The sequence below is a fragment of the Canis lupus genome, chromosome X (assembly GCF_048164855.1).
Source record: "Canis lupus baileyi chromosome X, mCanLup2.hap1, whole genome shotgun sequence".
In the NCBI taxonomy this organism is placed as follows: Eukaryota; Metazoa; Chordata; class Mammalia; order Carnivora; family Canidae; genus Canis; species Canis lupus.
The window spans coordinates 65,901,626-65,920,384 of NC_132876.1; the positions used below are offsets into that span (position 1 = coordinate 65,901,626).

At 37.5% G+C, this 18,759-nt stretch overlaps 1 protein-coding gene across 6 annotated transcripts in view; it reads left to right on the forward strand.

Annotated features, from left to right (window-relative positions):
- ABCB7 (ATP binding cassette subfamily B member 7) overlaps positions 1-18,759 on the forward strand; it is a 170,754-nt gene that overhangs the window by 26,705 nt on the left and 125,290 nt on the right. Inside the window, exon 2 of one of the 6 annotated variants that reach the window (XM_072816570.1) lies at positions 12,030-12,174. The exons of the other annotated variants lie outside the window; for them this stretch is intronic. Within the exon in view, the coding sequence (XP_072672671.1) occupies positions 12,043-12,174 (132 nt within the window). The 5' untranslated portion in view covers positions 12,030-12,042. The remainder of the gene's footprint in view (positions 1-12,029; positions 12,175-18,759) is intronic. 6 annotated transcript variants of the gene reach the window in all.

Below are 18,759 nucleotides of genomic sequence, written 5' to 3' on the forward strand. Positions count from 1 at the left end.
GAGTCTTTATGTTCTGTCTCCCTTTCTGATATTTCCCACACATTTCTTCTCCCTTCCCTTATATTCCCTTTCAATATTATTTATATTCCCCAAATGAATGAGAACATACAATGTTTGTCCTTCTCCGATTGACTTACTTCACTCAGCATAATACTTTCCAGTTCGATCCACGTTGAAGCAAATGGTGGGTATTTGTCATTTCTAATGGCTGAGTAATATTCCATTGTATACATAAACCACATCTTCTTTATCCATTCATCTTTCGATGGACACTGAGGCTTCTTCCACAGTTTGGCTATTGTGGACATTGCTGCGAGAAACATCGGGGTGCAGGTGTCCCGGCGTTTCACTGCATCTGAATCTTTGGGGTAAATCCCCAACAGTGCAATTGCTGGGTCGTAGGGCAGGTCTATTTTTCACTCTTTGAGCAACCTCCACACAGTTTTCCAGAGTGGCTGTACCAGTTCACATTCCCACCAACAGTGTAAGAGGGTTCCCTTTTCTCCGCATCCTCTCCAACATTTGTGGTTTCCTGCCTTGTTAATTTTCCCCATTCTCACTGGTGTGAGGTGGTATCTCATTGTGGTTTTGATTTGTATTTCCCTGATGGCAAGTGATGCAGAGCATTTTCTCATGTGCATGTTGGCCATGTCTATGTCTTCCTCTGTGAGAGTTCTCTTCATGTCTTTTGCCCATTTCATGATTGGATTGTTTGTTTCTTTGCTGTTGAGTTTAAGAAGTTCTTTATAGATCTTGGAAACTAGCCCTTTATCGGATACGTCATTTGCAAATATCTTCTCCCGTTCTGTAGGTTGTCTTTTAGTTTTGTTGACTGTATCCTTTGCTGTGCAAAAGTTTCTTATCTTGATGAAGTCCCAATAGTTCATTTTTGCTTTTGTTTCTTTTGCCTTCGTCGATGTATCTTGCAAGAAGTTACTGTGGCTGAGTTCAAAAAGGGTGTTGCCTGTGTTCTCCTCTAGGATTTTGATGGACTTTTGTCTCACATTTAGATCTTTCATCCATTTTGAGTTTATCTTTGTGTATGGTGAAAGAGAGTGGTCTAGTTTCATTCTTCTGGAGGTGGATGTCCAATTTTCCCAGCACCATTGATTGAAGAGACTGTCTTTGTTCCAATGGATAGTCTTTCCTCCTTTATCGAATATTAGTTGGCCATAAAGTTCAGGGTCCACTTCTGGAATCTCTATTCTGTTCCATTGATGTATGTGTCTGTTTTTGTGCCAGTACCACACTGTCTTGATGACCACAGCTTTGTAGTACAACTGAAATCTGGCATTGTGATGCCCCCAGATATGGTTTTCTTTTTAAAAATTCCCCTGGCTATTTGGGGTCTTTTCTGATTCCACACAAATCTTAAAATAATTTGTTCTAACTCTCTGAAGAAAGTCCATGGTATTTTGACAGGGATTGCATTAAATGTGTAAATTGCCCTGGCTAACATTTACATTTTCACAATATTAATTATAGATGATTATTGAAGGATTTGTTTGTGGGTATTGGTTTGGTGGATGAATGAGGACAAAGGGATATTTTAGGGTAAAAGATACTAAATGATATGTCTTCTTTGGAGAAGCTGTAGTTTGGAGGTGGACAAGACTGAAGTAGACATTTGGTTTGGATGGAACATTTAGAGGGTTTACTGTTAATGGAGATCAGGGATGATGACTTTGACTAAGGCTATGACTGATTATAGAGCTATTTAGGAGGTAAAGTTGATAGGAGTTATGAGTGGTTTGATGCAGAGGATAAAGAACAAATAAACATTAGTGAATAGTTCCTAGTATCTGGCTTAGGCTCCTGGGTGGATAGTGATGCTGTTAACTAAGATTGGAGGAGCAAATTTGAGGGGTTGGAGATGATAGTCCTTAATGTACACAGCATAGCGGCTGAACCATTTTGTATTTTTACCAGTAGTGTGTAGAGGTTCCATTTTCTTAAATCACTTCCAAGATGCCCTATTTTTGTTATTTTTTGTTTGGTTGTTTTTTGTATTTTTGGTATAGCCATCCTTGTGAATGTGAATAGATTGGTGGTTTTGATATGCAGTTGCCTAATGACTAATGATGTTGAGAATAATTTCATGTGTTTGTTGGCCATTTGTATATCCATTGTCAAATTTGAGGTAATAGGAATTTCCTCCTATGTTTTCTTTTAAGAGTTTTATTGTTTTAGCTTTTCTATTTTGGTCATTGATCCAATTTTGGGTTGACTTTTTGAATGTGATTTGAGGTGGGGGTCCAACTTCATTCTTTTGTATGTTAATATCCATTTGTACTAGAACCATTTGTTGAGGAGACTCCTCTTTCCCCTTGGAATGAACTTGGCACCCTTGTCAAAAAAATCAATTGCCATAGTTGTATGGGTGTATTTCTGGACTCTAAATTCTGTTCCACTAGTCTATATGTATATCCTTAAGTCACTACCACACTTTCAATTATTTTATTTTTGTAGTCAGCTTTTCAGGAAGTGTGTGTCCTCTAACTCCCTCAATCCCTTTTGTCTTTTTCTTGCCTAGTTGCTCTAGCTAGGACTTCCAGTAGAATATTGCGTAGCAGTAGTGAAAACTGTTGCCCATATCTTGTTCCTCATCTTAAGGGGGTACATTGAGTTTTTCACCATTGAGTATAATGTTAGGCATAATTTTTACATATTTTATCATGTTGAAGAAATTTCTTTCTATTCCTAGTTCTCTGAGTGTTTTTTTTTTTTTAATTTTATTTATTTATGATAGTCACATAGAGAGAGAGAGAGAGGCAGAGACATAGGCAGAGGGAGAAGCAGGCTCCATGCACCGGGAGCCTGACGTGGGATTCGATCCGGGATCTCCAGGATCGCGCCCTGGGCCAAAGGCAGGCGCCAAACCGCTGCGCCACCCAGGGATCCCTCTCTGAGTGTTTTTATCACAAAAGGATGTTGGGTTTGTCAAGTGCTTTTTCTTCATAAATTGAGATGATAGTATGACTTTAAATTTCTTTTTAACTTTTAAAATGGCTTATTGGGATTTTTAAAATTTTAATTCTAGTATAGTTAACATACACTGTTACATTAGTTTCACGTGTACAATAAAGTGATACAACTATCCCATTCATCACCCAGTCCTCTAAAAAACTGTTTTAAGTCATCGCTTTTATTAAGTGGCTAAGTAAACATCTTTCCAAAAAATAGATAAAATTGTTCATTGGAATCTTGTCTCTTCCCCCACTTTACTCCCTTGCTTAAAAGTAATCAGCAGCTTCACATTGTTCAAAGTTCAAGTCAGAAGTCACTGACATCGCTCCAAGAGCCTTGCAACAGGTGCCCCTCCAGTTTCCTCTATAGCCTCTCCTGTGGGCCATATCAGCCTGGTGTTTGCCCTTAGGACTTGCCAAACTCTATTCTGCCTTGGAGTATTCATCGAAGCTCTCTTGCTACCTGGATTCCAATATATTCTTCATTACAGCGTTTTGTTCATGACATTTTTCTCATTTCCTAGACATTTTTAAGTGTCAATTTATTTACTTCTGTACTGTGTTTGCCAGACTAAAATTTCTTGAGGGCAAGGCAATTCCTTTTTCATTCCCCACTGTGCCTTACACCTGCCTGGCATGTAGTTGATATGGTGTTTATTTATGTAAATATACAGTGAATAAAGGAATGAATCAGTAAATCAAAGAGTATTGAGGAATACTCAGATATTGCACCTAATGATTCTTCATGCGTTGCATATAGCAGGGATTCTAAAATGTTGCCACATATTAGAATTACCTGGGTAGCTTTTAAAAATGTATACTCTCAGTATACATTTTAAATCTTATACCTGTTATAACAGTTGGGGTTGAGAGCCAAAAATCAGTAGTTTTTATTTTTAAATTGTTTTACACTTAATTTTTTAAGTTTTTATTTTAATTTCAATTAGTTTACATACACTGTTATATTAATTTCAGGTGTACAATATGGTAATGTAACACTTCCATACAACATCTAGTGCTCATCAAATCAAGTGTACTCTAATCCCCATCACCTATTTATCCCATCTCCCAACATCTCTCCCCTCAAGGTAACCATCAGGTTGTTCTCTTGCTTTGTCTCTCATTTTTCCCCTTTGGCTTGTTTTGTTTCTTAAATTCACATGAGTGAAATCATGGCGTTTGTCTTTCTCTGACTTATTTTGCTTAGAAAAATACTCTCTACCGCCATCTATGTCATTGCAAATGGCAAGATTTCATTTTTTTTTATGGCTGAGTAATAATAGTCTATTCTGTATATATATGTATACCACATCTTTATCCATTCATGAATTGATGGACTGCTTCAGTCCATCAGAATTGATGTAGACTGCTTCCATATTATTTTGGCTATTGTAAATAATGTTGCTATAGACATAAGAAGTGCATATATCCCTTTGAAATAGTGTTCTTGTGCCTTTGGGTAAATACCCAGCAGTGCAATTGTTGGATCATAAGGTAGTTGTATTTTTAACTTTTTGAAGAATCTCTGTATTGTTTTCCACAGTGGCTTACGAGTTTGCATTCCTACCAGTAGTGCAAGAGGCTTCCTCTTTTCCCGTATCCTCATCAATACCTGTTGTTTCTTGTACTGTTAATTTTAGGCATTCTGATAGGTGTGAAGTAGTATCTCATCATTGTTTTGATTTGTATTTCTTTGGTGAGGAGTGATCTTGAGCATCATTTCATGTGTCTGTTAGCCATCTGGATGTCTTCTTTCAAAAAGTTTCTATTCATGTCTTCTGCCCATTTCTTAACTGGATTATTTGGGGTTTTTCTGGGGGTGTTGAGTTTGATAACTTCTTTATATGTTTTGGGTACTAACCCTTTATCAGATATGTCATTCGCAAATATCTTCTCTCCCTCAATAGGCTGCTTTTTAGTTTTGTTGATTGTTTCCTTCATTGTAAAGAACTTGCTTATTTTTATGAAGTCCCAATAGTTCATTTTTGCTTTTGTTTCCCATGCCTGTGATGATGTGTCTAGTAAGAAATTGCTATGACCAAGGTAATAGAAATTTCTGCCTGTGTTCTCCTCTAGGATTTTGATGGCTTCCTATCTTAGATTAAGTTATTTCATCCATTTTGAATTCATTTTTGTGTATGGTGTAAGAAAATGATTCAGTTTCATTCTTCTGCATGTTGCTGTTCAGTTTTCCCAACACCATTTGTTGAAGAGACCATCTTTTTTCTGTTGGATATTCTTTCCTGCTTTGTCAAAGATTAGGTAACCTTGTAGTTGTGGTTACAATTCTGGGTTCTCTCTTTTGTTCCATTGATGAATCTTCATTACATTACATTTAACAGATGAATGTGTCTGTTTTTCTGCCCATACCATTCTGTCTTGATGACTACAGCTTTGTAATGTAGCTTGAAATATGCAATCATGATGCCTCCAGGTTTTCTTTTTTAGAATTGCTTTGGCTATTTAGGGTCTTTTGTGGTTCCATACAAATTGTAGGATTGTTCTAGTTTTGTGAAAAATGCTGGTGATATTTTGATAGGAATTACATTAAATGTGTAAATGCTTTGTGTAGTGTAGACATTTTAACAATACTTATTCTTCCAATACATGAACAAGAATGCTTTTCCATTTTTTTGGTGTCCTCTTCAATGTCTTTCATAAATGCTTTACAGTTTTCAGAGTAAATATCTTTTACCTAGGTTTATTCCTAGATATCTTAATGTTCTTGGTGCAATTGCAAATGGGATTGATTTCTTGGTTTCTTTGTTGCTTCATTATTGGTGCATAGAAATGCAACAGATTTCTGCATATTGATTTTATATCCTGCAGCTTTGCTGAATTCATGTATTAGTTTTAGCAATATTTTGGTGGAACCTTTAGGGTTTTCTACATAGAGTATCATGTTGTCTGCAAGTAGTGAGTTTGCTATCTTCCTTACCGATTTGGATGCCTTTTCTTTCTTAGTGTTGTCTGATTGCTGAGCCAGTAGTATATTAAGTAGTAATGGTGAGAGTGGACATCCCTGTCTTGTTCCTGACTATAGGGTAAAGGCTCTCAGTTTTTTTTTCCATTGATGATAGTAGCTGTGGGTCTTTCATAAATGTCTTTTATGGTGTTGAGGTGTTCTGTATATCCATTCACTTTTTTGAGGGTCCATGTGTTTGAGGTCTTTCCAAATTTTTTCTTCTGGTTGACTTTCATAACTTTGTGGTCTGAAAATATGCATGGTATGATCTCAGTCTTTTTGTACTTGTTGAGGGCTAGTTTGTGACCCAGTATGTGATCTGTTCTGAAGAATGTTCCGTGTGCACTGAAAAAGAATGTGTACTGGGTTGCTTTAGAATGAAATGTTCTGAATTTAAGTCCATCCAGTCTGATGTGTCATTTAATGCCATTGTTTCCTTGTTGATTTTCTGTTTAAATGATCTGTCTATTGCTGTAAGTGGGGTGTTTAAGTACACTGTTATTATTGTATTATTATCAGTAAGTATCTTTATGTTTATTATTTATTGATTTATATATTTGTGTACTACCAAGCTGAGTATATATTTACAATTGTTAGATCTTCTTGATGTATAGACCCCTTAATTATGATATAATGCCCTTCTTTATCTCTTGTTGCAATCTTTGTTTTAAAATCTAGTGTAGCTGACGTACACATGGCTACTCTCTGGCTTTCTTTTGATGTCCATTTGCATGATAGATGGTTCTCCATCCCCTCACTTTCAATGTTCAGATGCTTTAGGCCTAAAATGCATCTTTTGTAAAGGAAGCATGTAGATCTTTTTTCTATACATTCTGATACCATATGCCTTTTGGTTGGAGCATGTAGTCTCTTTATACTCAGTGATTATTGTAAGATAAGAATTTAGTGTCATTGTGTTATCTGTCGAGTTGGTGTTTCTGGTGATGTTCTCTGGTCCTTTCTAGTCTTTCTTGCTTTTGGTCTTTTTTCCCCACTCACAGAGTTCCCCTCAGAATTTTCTCACAGAGATGGTTTAATGGTCACAAACTTCTTTAGTTTTTGTTTGGGAAACTCTTTTTCTCCTATTCTGAATTACAGCCTTGCTGGATAAGAAATTCTTGGTTGCATATTTTTTCCATTCAGCAATTTAAATATATCCTTCCATTGCCTTCTGGCCTGCCAAGATTCTGTGGAGAGATCTGCTGCAGTCTGATCTGTCTTGTGGGTTAAGGCCTTTTCTTTTCCTTTCTGCTATCAGGATTCTTTCTTTGTGTATTTTGTAAATTTGACTATCATATGCCTTGGCTATGGTTGACTTATGTTGAATTTAATGGGAGTTTTTTGTGTTTCTTAGATTTTGATGGCAGTATCCTTCCCCAGATTAGGGGAGTTTTTAGCTACAATTTGCTCAAATAAACTTCTGCCCCTTTTTCTCTCTCTTCATCTTCTGAGATTCCTATGCTACAGATATTACTCTGTTTTAGTAAGTCACTGAGTTCCCTATGTCTCCTGCCATGATCTGTTGATCACCACTGTATACCTCTTCTTTTCAACTTCATTATTTTCTATAATTTTATTTTCTGTATAACTGATTTGTGTCTCTGCTTTGTCCATTCTCCTTTTTTATGGTATCCATTTGGTTCTGTATCAGTGATGGCAATTTTAATTTTGGCCTGACTAGATTTTAGTTCTTTTATCTCTGCAGTAAGAGAGTATCTAGTGTTTTCTATGCTTTTCTCAAGCCCAGCTAGTATTGTTATAATTGTTTTAAATTCTATTTCAGACATCTTATATCTGTATTGATTAAATCTCTGGCCATTATTTCTTCCTTTTCTTTCTTTTGGGGTGAATTTCTCTGTCTTGTCATTTTGGAGGAAAAAAGTAATGATAGAAATAATAAAAAAATTAAAGATTGAAAAAAATTAAAATAAAATAAGATAGAATAAATAAAGGAAGCTAGATCCTAGGTATATTTTGGTCTGCTTGTTATGAGAAGCTTGTTACAAAAAAAGGTAGAAAGAAAGAGAAGAAAAAGAAAGAAAGAAAAAAATGAAAAATTAAAATATATATAAAATAAAAAATATAAAAAAACTTGTATTCAGAAAAGGAAATGAAAGACAAAAACAACAAAAAAAAAGGAAACAAATGACAAAATAACCCCAGAGGAAGCTAGATCCTGTTTCTCCTAGAATTGAAGCTTTCCAGCACTCTAAAATCAGCAGACTTGGGGCAGCCCAGACGGCTCAGTGGTTTAGCGCCACCTTCATCCTAGGGCTTGATCCTGGAGATCCCGGATCGAGTCCCATGTCAGGCTTCGTACATGGAGCCTGCTTCTCCCTCTGTCTGCGTCTCTGCCTCTCTCTCTCTCTCTCTCTCTCTGTGTCTCATAAATAAATAAAATCTTTAAAAAATAAAAATAAAATCAGACTTGAAGTGGGTGGGGGGTTTGTGCTGGATTTTTGGGGGAGGGACCTATTTCCATGATTCTCAAGTGGAATTCCTCTAGTGGAGTGTGCCTTCAGGGCAGGCGGAAGGGGTGGGGCTAGGTATAGTGGCTCTGTTACCAACTTGGCACTGTTTAGCACATTTAGGTGGATCAAGCTGGTGGGTGCAGGGAGAAAATGGCTTTGCATCATTCTCCTGTCTCTGGAGTGGGAAATGTGCACCACCTGTTTTTAGTGAGCCCTCAGAGACATGCAAACAATGACCCTTCCTGTGTTCCTGGTTTCTGTCAGATCCCTGCCTTCACCCTGTGTCTGAGGTGTTTGCCTGCCGAATGGCATAGCATTCCTGTGTTTTTTCTCAAGTGGGGCTGTGTTTCAAAACCCCACACTTTAGAGATCCCTGAAGGGCAGATCTGCACTGATCCTCTGGGGGAGAGTTTCTCTGCAATGTGGCTGGTGCTGGCTTGTAGCAGAAGTCAGTGGCAAGATGGTGCTGCAGTTCAGAGTTCATAGTGAATTGCAGCACATAACCAGCGGCAGGTTTTGTAGTCCTCAGCCAGTGTCTTTCTGTATTGGTGGAAGGGGCAGCTCAGTGTCGCCCACAGGGTCCTTTGCCCACAGAGAGGCCAAGCCATATCACCACTCCCAAATGTCCTCAAGCTGTTTCCAGTGCTGGCTTGTTCCAGAAGACAGTTAGTTGCAAGACCATACAGCCATTGGGTGTTTATGGAAATTGCAACACATAGCCTGTGCCAAGGTTTGTAGCCCTCAGCTGGAGTCTTCATTTCTATACTGGTGTTGGGGTGGCTGGATGGCCCCACAGGATCTTGCCCTCAAAGATGACATATCACCTCTCCAAAATGCATTCCAAGCAAGGGAACCACTTCTCCCCATGTGACATTGAGGATCCTCAGGCTGCCTGCTGCTGGGACTCAGCTCCACTCTTCCACCAAAGCACCACTCAACTCTCTAGATGTAAACCTTGGTATGTCACAAGCTTCTGAAACCTCAGAATATGCACTTTGCTGTTTATAGGAAACTGGCAGTATTGTAGCCTTCTCCTTTCCCCCCGTCAATGGTTTTGAGTAATAGTTTTCTTGTATTGTTCTCTGCATATGTTTTTGCTCTTTTTTTTCCCATGCTTTTTCTCTCTCTTTTCCTTGTCTCTCACTACTCCATCTTCTGCCAGAGCTCCCTGCCCTAGGGAGCACCCACCACTCTTTTCTCCTATGTGTGAACTCTCTGTAGTTCCTACCTTCTGTGGGTTGTTTTTCTGGTTTGTAGACATGCAGCATTTTCTCCAAGACTTCCAATTGATTTCTTGGGTGTTCAGAATGATTTTATATTTATCTAACTGTGTTTGAGAGAGGAGGCAAGCTTAGTTACCCTACCCTGCCATCTTACCTCCTTCCTGCCAAAGAACAAACTTTTGCTTGCATTGCTCTCATTCTTTTTTCTTTATTTCATTTAACTCCCCTTATATCTTTATTGTTTCCTTTCTTCTAGTGTCTTTGAATTTAGTTTACTCTTTGTTTTCAACTTAAGATGTAAAGTTAGGTTATTTATTGGAAATATGTCTTTTTAATGTAGGCTTTTAGTGCTATAACTTTCCCTCTGAGCACTACTTTCATTGCAACCCATATATTCTGATATGTTGGTTTCTTTTTAAAATTTGGGTCATTTTTTAATAGTTAAATATATATAACATTTTCCACTCTCACCATTTTGAAGTGTACAGCTCTGTAGCACTAAGTATATTCACGTTGTTGTTCAGTGATCACTATCCTCCATCTCCACAGCTTTTTCTTCTTTTCCAGTTGATACTCTGTACTCATTAAATACCAATTTGCTCTCAAGTCTTTCCTTTTACCTGCCTCTGGCACCCACCATTCTACTTTATGTTTCTATCAATTTGATTATTCTAGGTATTTCATATAAGTGGAATCGTAAAATATTTATATCGTCTTTTTGTGACTGGTATTTTTGACTTAAAATAATGTTATCAAGGTTGATCCATGTTGTAGCATTGTTAGAATTTCCTTCCTTTTTATGGCTGTATAGTACTCCATTTTATGTACACACTGCATGTTGTTTATCCATTCATCTGTCAGTGGATACTTGAGTTGCTTCCACCTTTTGGGTGTTGTAAATGTGGGTGTACAAATGTCTGAGTTTCTTCTTTGAATTATTTTGGTTATATGTCCAAAAGCGGAATAGCTAGATCATATGGTAATCCTATTTTTAATTTTTTGAGGAACTGCCATTGCGTTTTCCACAGTGACTACAGCATTTACATTCTCAACAGCAAAGCACAAGAGTTCCAGTTTCTTATTCTCCTTGCCAACACTATTTTTTGTTTGCGTTTTTTGATCATAGTCATCCTAAAGAGTGTGAATTTATATCTCATTGTGATTTTGATATACAATTTTCTCATGATTCATAATGTGGAGTACCTCTTCATACAGTTATTGCCCATTTTTATATCTTCTTTGAGGAAATGTCTATTGAAATATTTCACTGAATTTTGAAGCTTTTCTTTGTTATTGCCAAGTATAGGAGTTCTTTAAATATTGTGGATATTAATCCTTATCAGACATGATTTTGCAAATATTTCCTCCCATTCCACAGATTGCCTTTTACTCTGCTGACAGTATCCTTTTATATACAAGTTTTTAATGTTGATGAAATCTAGTTTCTTTTGTTGCCTGTGCATTTGGTGTCATATTCAGGAAATCATTGCTAAATCCAATGTGATGAAACTTCCATTATAATTTCTTCTAAGAGTTTTATAATTTTAGCTGTTATATTTAGATCTTTGGTCCATTTGAGTTAATAATTGTGTTTGATGTTAGGTAAGGGTACAGTTTCATTTTTTACATGTGGAATTTACTTTTGCCATCATAATTTGTTGGAGAGAAGGTCTTGACACTGTTGTTGAAGATCATTTGACTGTAGATACATAGCTTTAATTCTTAGCCCTCTCTGTACCATTGGTCTGTATGTTTTTTTTTTATGAATTGACCATACTAGTTTGGTTATTGCACCTCTGTAATATGTTTTCAAATCAGGAAATATGATGCTTCCGGCCTTGTTCTTCTTGCTCAAGATTGCCTTGACTCTTTGGGACCTTTTCTGGTTCCTTAAACTCACGATTAAAACTTCTCAACAAAATAAATATAGTAGAAAGCATTAATCGTAGGATTTTATTCTATGAAAAATGCAATTGGAATTTTAATAGAGATTGCACTGACTCTCTAGAAGGTTTTGGGTAGTATGGACGTTTTAACTATCAGTTTTTCTGAATCATGAACATGAATCTTCCCATTCATGTGTTCTTTAATTTTTCATCAATATTTTATAATTTTTAGCAAGTCTTCCACATGTTTAGATTACTTTATTCCTATTTTAATTTTTTTGTTAATTAGCTACTTGGGTAGTATGTTGTTTATGTATAGAAACATGACTGATTTTTGTGTATTGATTTTGTATCCTACAAGTTTACAGCATTTGTTTATTCTAACAGTATTTTATTGACTCTTTAGGGTTTTCTACATAAATGATCCTGTCATTTGTAAACAAAGATAATTTTATTTCTTCCTTTCTGATTTGGTTGCCTAATATTATTTCTTTTTCTTGTTTAATTGCTCTGGTTAGGACTTCCAGTACTATGTTGAGAAGAAGTGGCCAGAGTGGGCATCCTTTCCTTGTATTGGATCTTAAAAGGGAAAACTTTCAGTTTTTCTCCATTGAGTATGATGTTAGCTGTGAGCTTTTCATATATGGCCTTTATTATGTTGAGGTAAGTTTCTACTATATTTATTTTGTTGAGAAGTTTTAATCGTGAGTAGTTACTGAACTTTGTTAAATGTTTTGTCTGCTCCTACTAAAATGATCATTTTTTTACCCTTCATTTGGTTAATGTGCTGTATTGCATTGATTTACTTATACTGAACCATCCTTGTACGCCAAGGATAAATCTCACTTGGTCATGGTGTATAATCCTTTTAATCTGCTGTTGAATTTGGCTTATTAATATTGTATTGTGGATTTTGGCATCTACATTCATCAGGAATGTTGGTGTATAGTTTTGTTTTTGTCGTGTCTTTGATTTTGGTATCAGTATGATGCTGGCTTCATAGAATAGGTTTGGAAATATTCCTTCACTTAGTTTTTGGTAGAGTTTATCCTTGTAGACCTCTGGTCCTGAGTTTTTCTTTGTTGGGAGATTTTTGATTACTGATTCTCTTTATTTGTCATTGTTCTATAGAGTATATTTCTTTGGTTCCGTATTGGTATTTTTGTATATTTCTAGGAATTTATCCATTTTTTCTAGGCTTTTGTTTCTTGACATATAGGTCACAATAGTCTCTTATGTTCGTTTTTATTTTTGAAGGAAATATAGTATTCTCTATTCTTTCTTATTTACTTGAGTCTTTTTTTTCTTAGTCTAGCTAAGGGTTTTTATGTTTTTTTCTTTTTCTATTTTTTTATATGTAATACTTTTTTTTATTAATAAAATAATTTTTATTGGTGTTCAATTTACCAACATAACACAGAATAACACCCAGTGCTCATCCCGTCAAGTGTCCGCCTCAGTGCCCGTCACCCACTCACCCCCACCCCCCGCCCTCCTCCCCTTCCACCACCCCCAGTTCGTTTCTCAGAGTTAGGAGTCTTTATGTTCTGTCTCCCTTTCTGATATTTCCCACACATTTCTTCTCCCTTCCCCTATATTCCCTTTCACTATTATTTATATTCCCCAAATGAATGAGAACATATAATGTTTGTCCTTCTCTGATTGACTTACTTCACTCAGCATAATACCCTCCAGTTCCATCCACTTTGAAGCAAATGGTGGGTATTTGTCGTTTATAATGGCTGAGTAATATTCCATTGTATACATAAACCACATCTTCTTTATCCATTCATCTTTCGATGGACACCGAGGCTCCTTCCACAGTTTGGCTATTGTGGTCATTGCTGCGAGAAACATCGAGGTGCAGGTGTCCCGGCGTTTCACTGCATCTGAATCTTTGGGGTAAATCCCTAGCAGTGCAATTGCTGGGTCTTAGGGCAGGTCTATTTTTAACTCTTTGAGGAACCTCCACACAGTTTTCCAGAGTGGCTGCACCAGTTCACATTCCCACCAACAGTGCAAGAGGGTTCCCTTTTCTCCGCATCCTCTCCAACATTTGTTGTTTCCTGCCTTGTTAATTTTCCCCATTCTCACTGGTGTGAGGTGGTATCTCATTGTGGTTTTGATTTGTATCTCCCTGATGGCAAGTGATGCAGAGCATTTTCTCATGTGCATGTTGGCCATGTCTATGTCTTCCTCTGTGAGAGTTCTCTTCATGTCTTTTGCCCATTTCATGATTGGATTGTTTGTTTCTTTGGTGTTGAGTTTAAGAAGTTCTTTATAGATCTTGGAAACTAGCCCTTTATCTGAAAGTTCATTTGCAAATATCTTCTCCCATTCTGTAGGTTGTCTTTTAGTTTTGTTGACTGTATCCTTTGCTGTGCAAAAGCTTCTTATCTTGATGAAGTCCCAATAGTTCATTTTTGCTTTTGTTTCTTTTGCCTTCCTGGATGTATCTTGCAAGAAGTTACTGTGGCCAAGTTCAAAAAGGGTGTTGCCTATGTTCTCCTCTAGGATTTTGATGGAATCTTGTCTCACATTTAGATCTTTCATCCATTTTGAGTTGATCTTTGTGTATGGTGTAAGAGAATGGTCTAGTTTCATTCTTCTGGAGGTGGATGTCCAATTTTCCCAGCACCATTTATTGAAGAGACTGTCTTTCTTCCAATGGATAGTCTTTCCTCCTTTATCGAATATTAGTTGGCCATAAAGTTCAGGGTCCACTTCTGGGTTCTCTCTTCTGTTCCATTGATGTATGTGTCTGTTTTTGTGCCAGTACCACACTGTCTTGATGACCACAGGTTTGTAGTACAACTGAAATCTGGCATTGTGATGCCCCCAGAGATGGTTTTCTTTTTTAAAATTCCCCTGGCTATTCGGGGTCTTTTCTGATTTCACACAAATCTTAAAATAATTTGTTCTAACTCTCTGAAGAAAGTCCATGGTATTTTGATAGCGATGGCATTAAATGTGTAAATTGCCCTGGGTAACATTGACATTTTCACAATATTAATTCTTCCAATCCATGAGCATGGAAAATTTTCCATCTCTTTGTGTCTTCCTCAATTTCTTTCAGAAGTGTTCTATAGTTTTTAGCGTATAGAACCTTTGTCTCTTTGGTGAGGTTTATTCCTAGGTATCTTATGCTTTTGGGTGCAATTGTAAATGGGATTCACTCCTTAATTTCTCTTTCTTCAGTCTCATTGTTAGTGTATAGAAATGCCATTGATTTCTGGGGATTGATTTTGTATCCTGCCACGCTACCAAATTGCTGTATGAGTTCTAGCAATCTTGGGGAGGAGGCTTTTGGGTTTTCTATGTAGAGTATCATGTCATCGGCAAAGAGGGAGAGTTTGACTTCTTCTTTGCCAATTTGAATACCTTTAATGTCTTTTTGTTGTCTGATTGCTGAGGCTAGGACTTCCAGTACTATGTTGAATAGCAGTGGTGAGAGTGGACATCCCTGTCTTGTTCCTGATCTTAGGGGAAAGGCTCCCAGTGCTTCCCCATTGAGAATGATATTTGCTGTGGGCTTTTCGTAGATGGCTTTTAAGATGTCGAGGAAAGTTCCCTCTATCCCTACACTCTGAAGAGTTTTGATCAGGAATGGATGCTGTATTTTGTCAAATGCTTTCTCTACATCTAATGAGAGGATCATATCGTTCTTGGTTTTTCTCTTGTTGATATGATGAATCACATTGATTGTTTTACGAGTGTTGAACCAGCCTTGTGTCCCGGGAATAAATCCTACTTGGTCGTGGTGAATAATTTTCTTAATGTGCTGTTGGATCCTATTGGCTAGTATCTTGTTGAGAATTTTTGCATCCATGTTCGTCAGGGATATTGGTCTGTAAATCTCCTTTTTGGTGGGGTCTTTGTCTGGTTTTGGAATTAAGGTGATGCTGGCCTCATAGAACGAATTTGGAAGTGCTCCATCTCTTTCTATATTTCCAAACTAGCTAAGGGTTTTTAAATTTTGTTTTCAAAAAATTAACTCTTTGTTTTTTTCTATTGTTTTTCAATACCATTTGTTTCATTTATGCTCTAGTCTTTATGATTTTCTTTCTTCCACTATCTTCAGGTTTAAGTTTGTTCTTCTTTATCTACCTTGAGGTGAAGAGTAAGGTTGTTTGAGATTCTCTTAATTCAGGCTGCTATAATAAAATATCATAGATTGGTGGCTTATAAATACCAGTAATTTATTTTTCAGAGTTCTGAAGGACCAATATCAAGTTGTCAGGAGATTCATTGATGAGAGTCCACTTTTTGGTTCATGATGGCTGTCTTCTTGCTGTCTCCTTCTGTGGTGGAATAGCCTGGGGATCTTTCTCAAATCTCTTTCATATGGGAACTAATCCCCTTAATGAGGCTGTACTTTCATGATCTAATCATCATTCAAAGGCCTCACCTACAAATACCATTGCATTGTGGATTAGGTTTTAACATAAATTTGGGTGGAGGACACAAAAATGCAGTCTGTTGCAAAGATCTTTCTTTTTTTACATGGGCCCTTATCACTATAAACTTCCATCTAACTGCTACTTTTGCAGCACCCAATAAATTTTGGTATGTTGTGTTTACCTGTTTGTCTCAAGAGACTTTTTCTTTTTTAAAAGACTTTATTTATTCATGAGAGACACAGAGAGGCAGAGATATAGGAAGAGGGAGAAGCAGGCTCCCTGCGGGGAGCCCCATTCGAGACTTGATCCCAGCACCCTGGGATCACTACCTGAGTTGAAGGCGGATGCTCAACTGCTGAGCCATCTCATCATCTGCTTGAAGATTCTCTCCTTTGCCCCTCTCCCCAACTTGAGGGGCACCTCCATCTCTTTCTATCTTTCCAAACAGCTTTAGTAGAATAGGTATGGTTTCTTCTTTAAATGTTTGATAGAATTCCCCTGGGAAGCCATCTGGCCCTGACTTTTGTGTCTTGGGAGGTTTTCGATGACTGCTTCAATTTCCTCCCTGGTTATTGGCCTATTCAGGTTTTCTATTTCTTCCTGTTCCAGTTTTGGTAGTTTGTGACTTTCCAGGAATGCGTCCATTTCTTCTAGATTGCCTAATTTATTGGCGTATAGCTGTTCATAATATGTTTTTAAAATCGTTTGTATTTCCTTGGTGTTGGTAGTGATCTCTCCTTTCTCATTCATGATTTTATTAATTTGAGTCTTCTCTCTCTTCTTTTTAATAAGGCTGGCTAATGGTTTATCTGTGTTATTAATTCTTCCAAAGAACCAACTCCTGGTTTTGTTGATCTGTTCCACAGTTCTTCTGGTCTCGATTTCGTTGAGTTCTGCTCCAATCTTTATTAACTCTCTTCTTCTGCTGGGCGTAGGGTCCATCTGCTGTTTTTTCTCTAGCTCCTTTATGTGTAAGGTTAGCTTTTGTATTTGAGTTCTTTCCAGTTTTTGAATGGATGCTTTTATTGCAATGTATTTCCCCCTCAGGACTGCTTTTCCTGCATCCCAAAGATTTTGAACGGTTGTATCTTCATTAGTTTCCATGAATCTTTTTAATTCTTCCTTAATTTCCTGGTTGACCCTTTCATCTTTTAGCAGGATGGTCCTTAACCTCCTCGTGTTTGAAGTCCTTCCAAACTTCTTGTTGTGATTTAGTTCTAATTTCAGGGCATTATGGTCTGAGAATATGCAGGGGACGATCCCAATCTTTTGGTATCGGTTCAGACCCAATTTGTGACCCAGTATGTGGTCTATTCTGGAGAACGTTCCATGTGCACTTGAGAAGAATGTGTATTCAGTTGTGTTTGGATGTAAAGTTTGTAGATACCTGTGAAATCCATCTGGTCTAGTGTATCATTTAAAGCTCTTGTTTCTTTGGAGATGTTGTGTTTAGAAGATGTATCGGGTGTAGAAAGCGCTAGATTGAAGTCACCAAGTATAAGTGTATTATTATCTAAGTATGTCTTAACTTTGGTTATTAATTGATTGATATATTTGGCAGCTCCCACATTCGGGGCATATATATTGAGGATTCTTAAGTCCTTTGTTGGATGGATCCTTTAAGTATGATATAGTCACTCTTCATCTCTCACTACAGTCTTCGGGGTAAATTTTAGTTTATCTGATATGGGGATGGCTACCCCTGCTTTCTTTTGAGGACCATTTGAATGGTAAATGGTTCTCCAACCTTTTATTTTCAGGCTGTAGGTGTCCTTCTGTCTAAAATGAGTCTATTGTAGACAGCAAATAGATGGGTCCTGCTTTTTTTAGCAGTCTGACACCTTGCGCCTTTTGATGGGGTCATTAAGCCTGTTCACGTTCAGAGTTACTATTGAAAGATATGAGTTTAGTGAATGACAGAAAATTTAAATGCAAATTTGGAAATGTAACAAGTGCTATGCTCAGAGATGTGTGCTGCCATGATTTCTGTTATGTATAGTTTGACCTAATCAGAGAAGTTAAAGAGGGCTTTCCTAACCAATGTGGGTTCTCAAGAATTAGTAGGATGTAAGTAGGCAAAGAAGAAAAGAGTGTTTCAGTCAGGGGAAAACATATCTAGAAGCTCTGTGGTGATAGGAAGAGGAGCACATGATAAGCTGCTGCAAGATACAATTGGAGGGATAGGTGGCAACCTAAGTATGCAGAGCCTTCCGGGCCATATTAGTTAGCCACTGATGTTAATGATCATAACAGCTTATTCTTAGGTACTTATGCGGTAGTCAGTTGTTTCAAGAAATTGTGTTGGCTGGGAAACGAACAAGGCGTAGTGGAAAGCGAGGTCGGTAGGGGGTTGCGGTGACTGGGTGATGGGCACTGAGCAGGGCACTTGGGATGAGCACTGGGTGTTATGGTATATGTTGGCAAATTGAACTCCAATTAAAAAAATTAAAAAAAACTGATCCCTGCGTGGCGCAGCGGTTTAGTGCCTGCCTTTGGCCCATGGCGCGATCCTGGAGACCCGGGATCGAATCCGTCGTCAGGCTCCCGGTGCATGGAGCCTGCTTCTCCCTCTGCCTATGTCTCTGCCTCTCTCTCTCTCTCTCTCTCTCTCTCTCTGTGTGTGTGTGTGCGTGTGTGTGTGTGTGTGACTATCATAAATAAGAAAAAAATAAAAAAGAAAAAAAAGAAAAGAAACTGTTGGTCTGTGGTAGGAGTGGGGGGGGATATTATTTAAAAACTCAAGTAATTCTGATAATATCAGGATAAATTCCTGCATATAAGCTTTTAATCTGTAAGTGTATGATTGTACATACTAATAAAACAGGTCTAAATTCTTTCGTGTATTTTG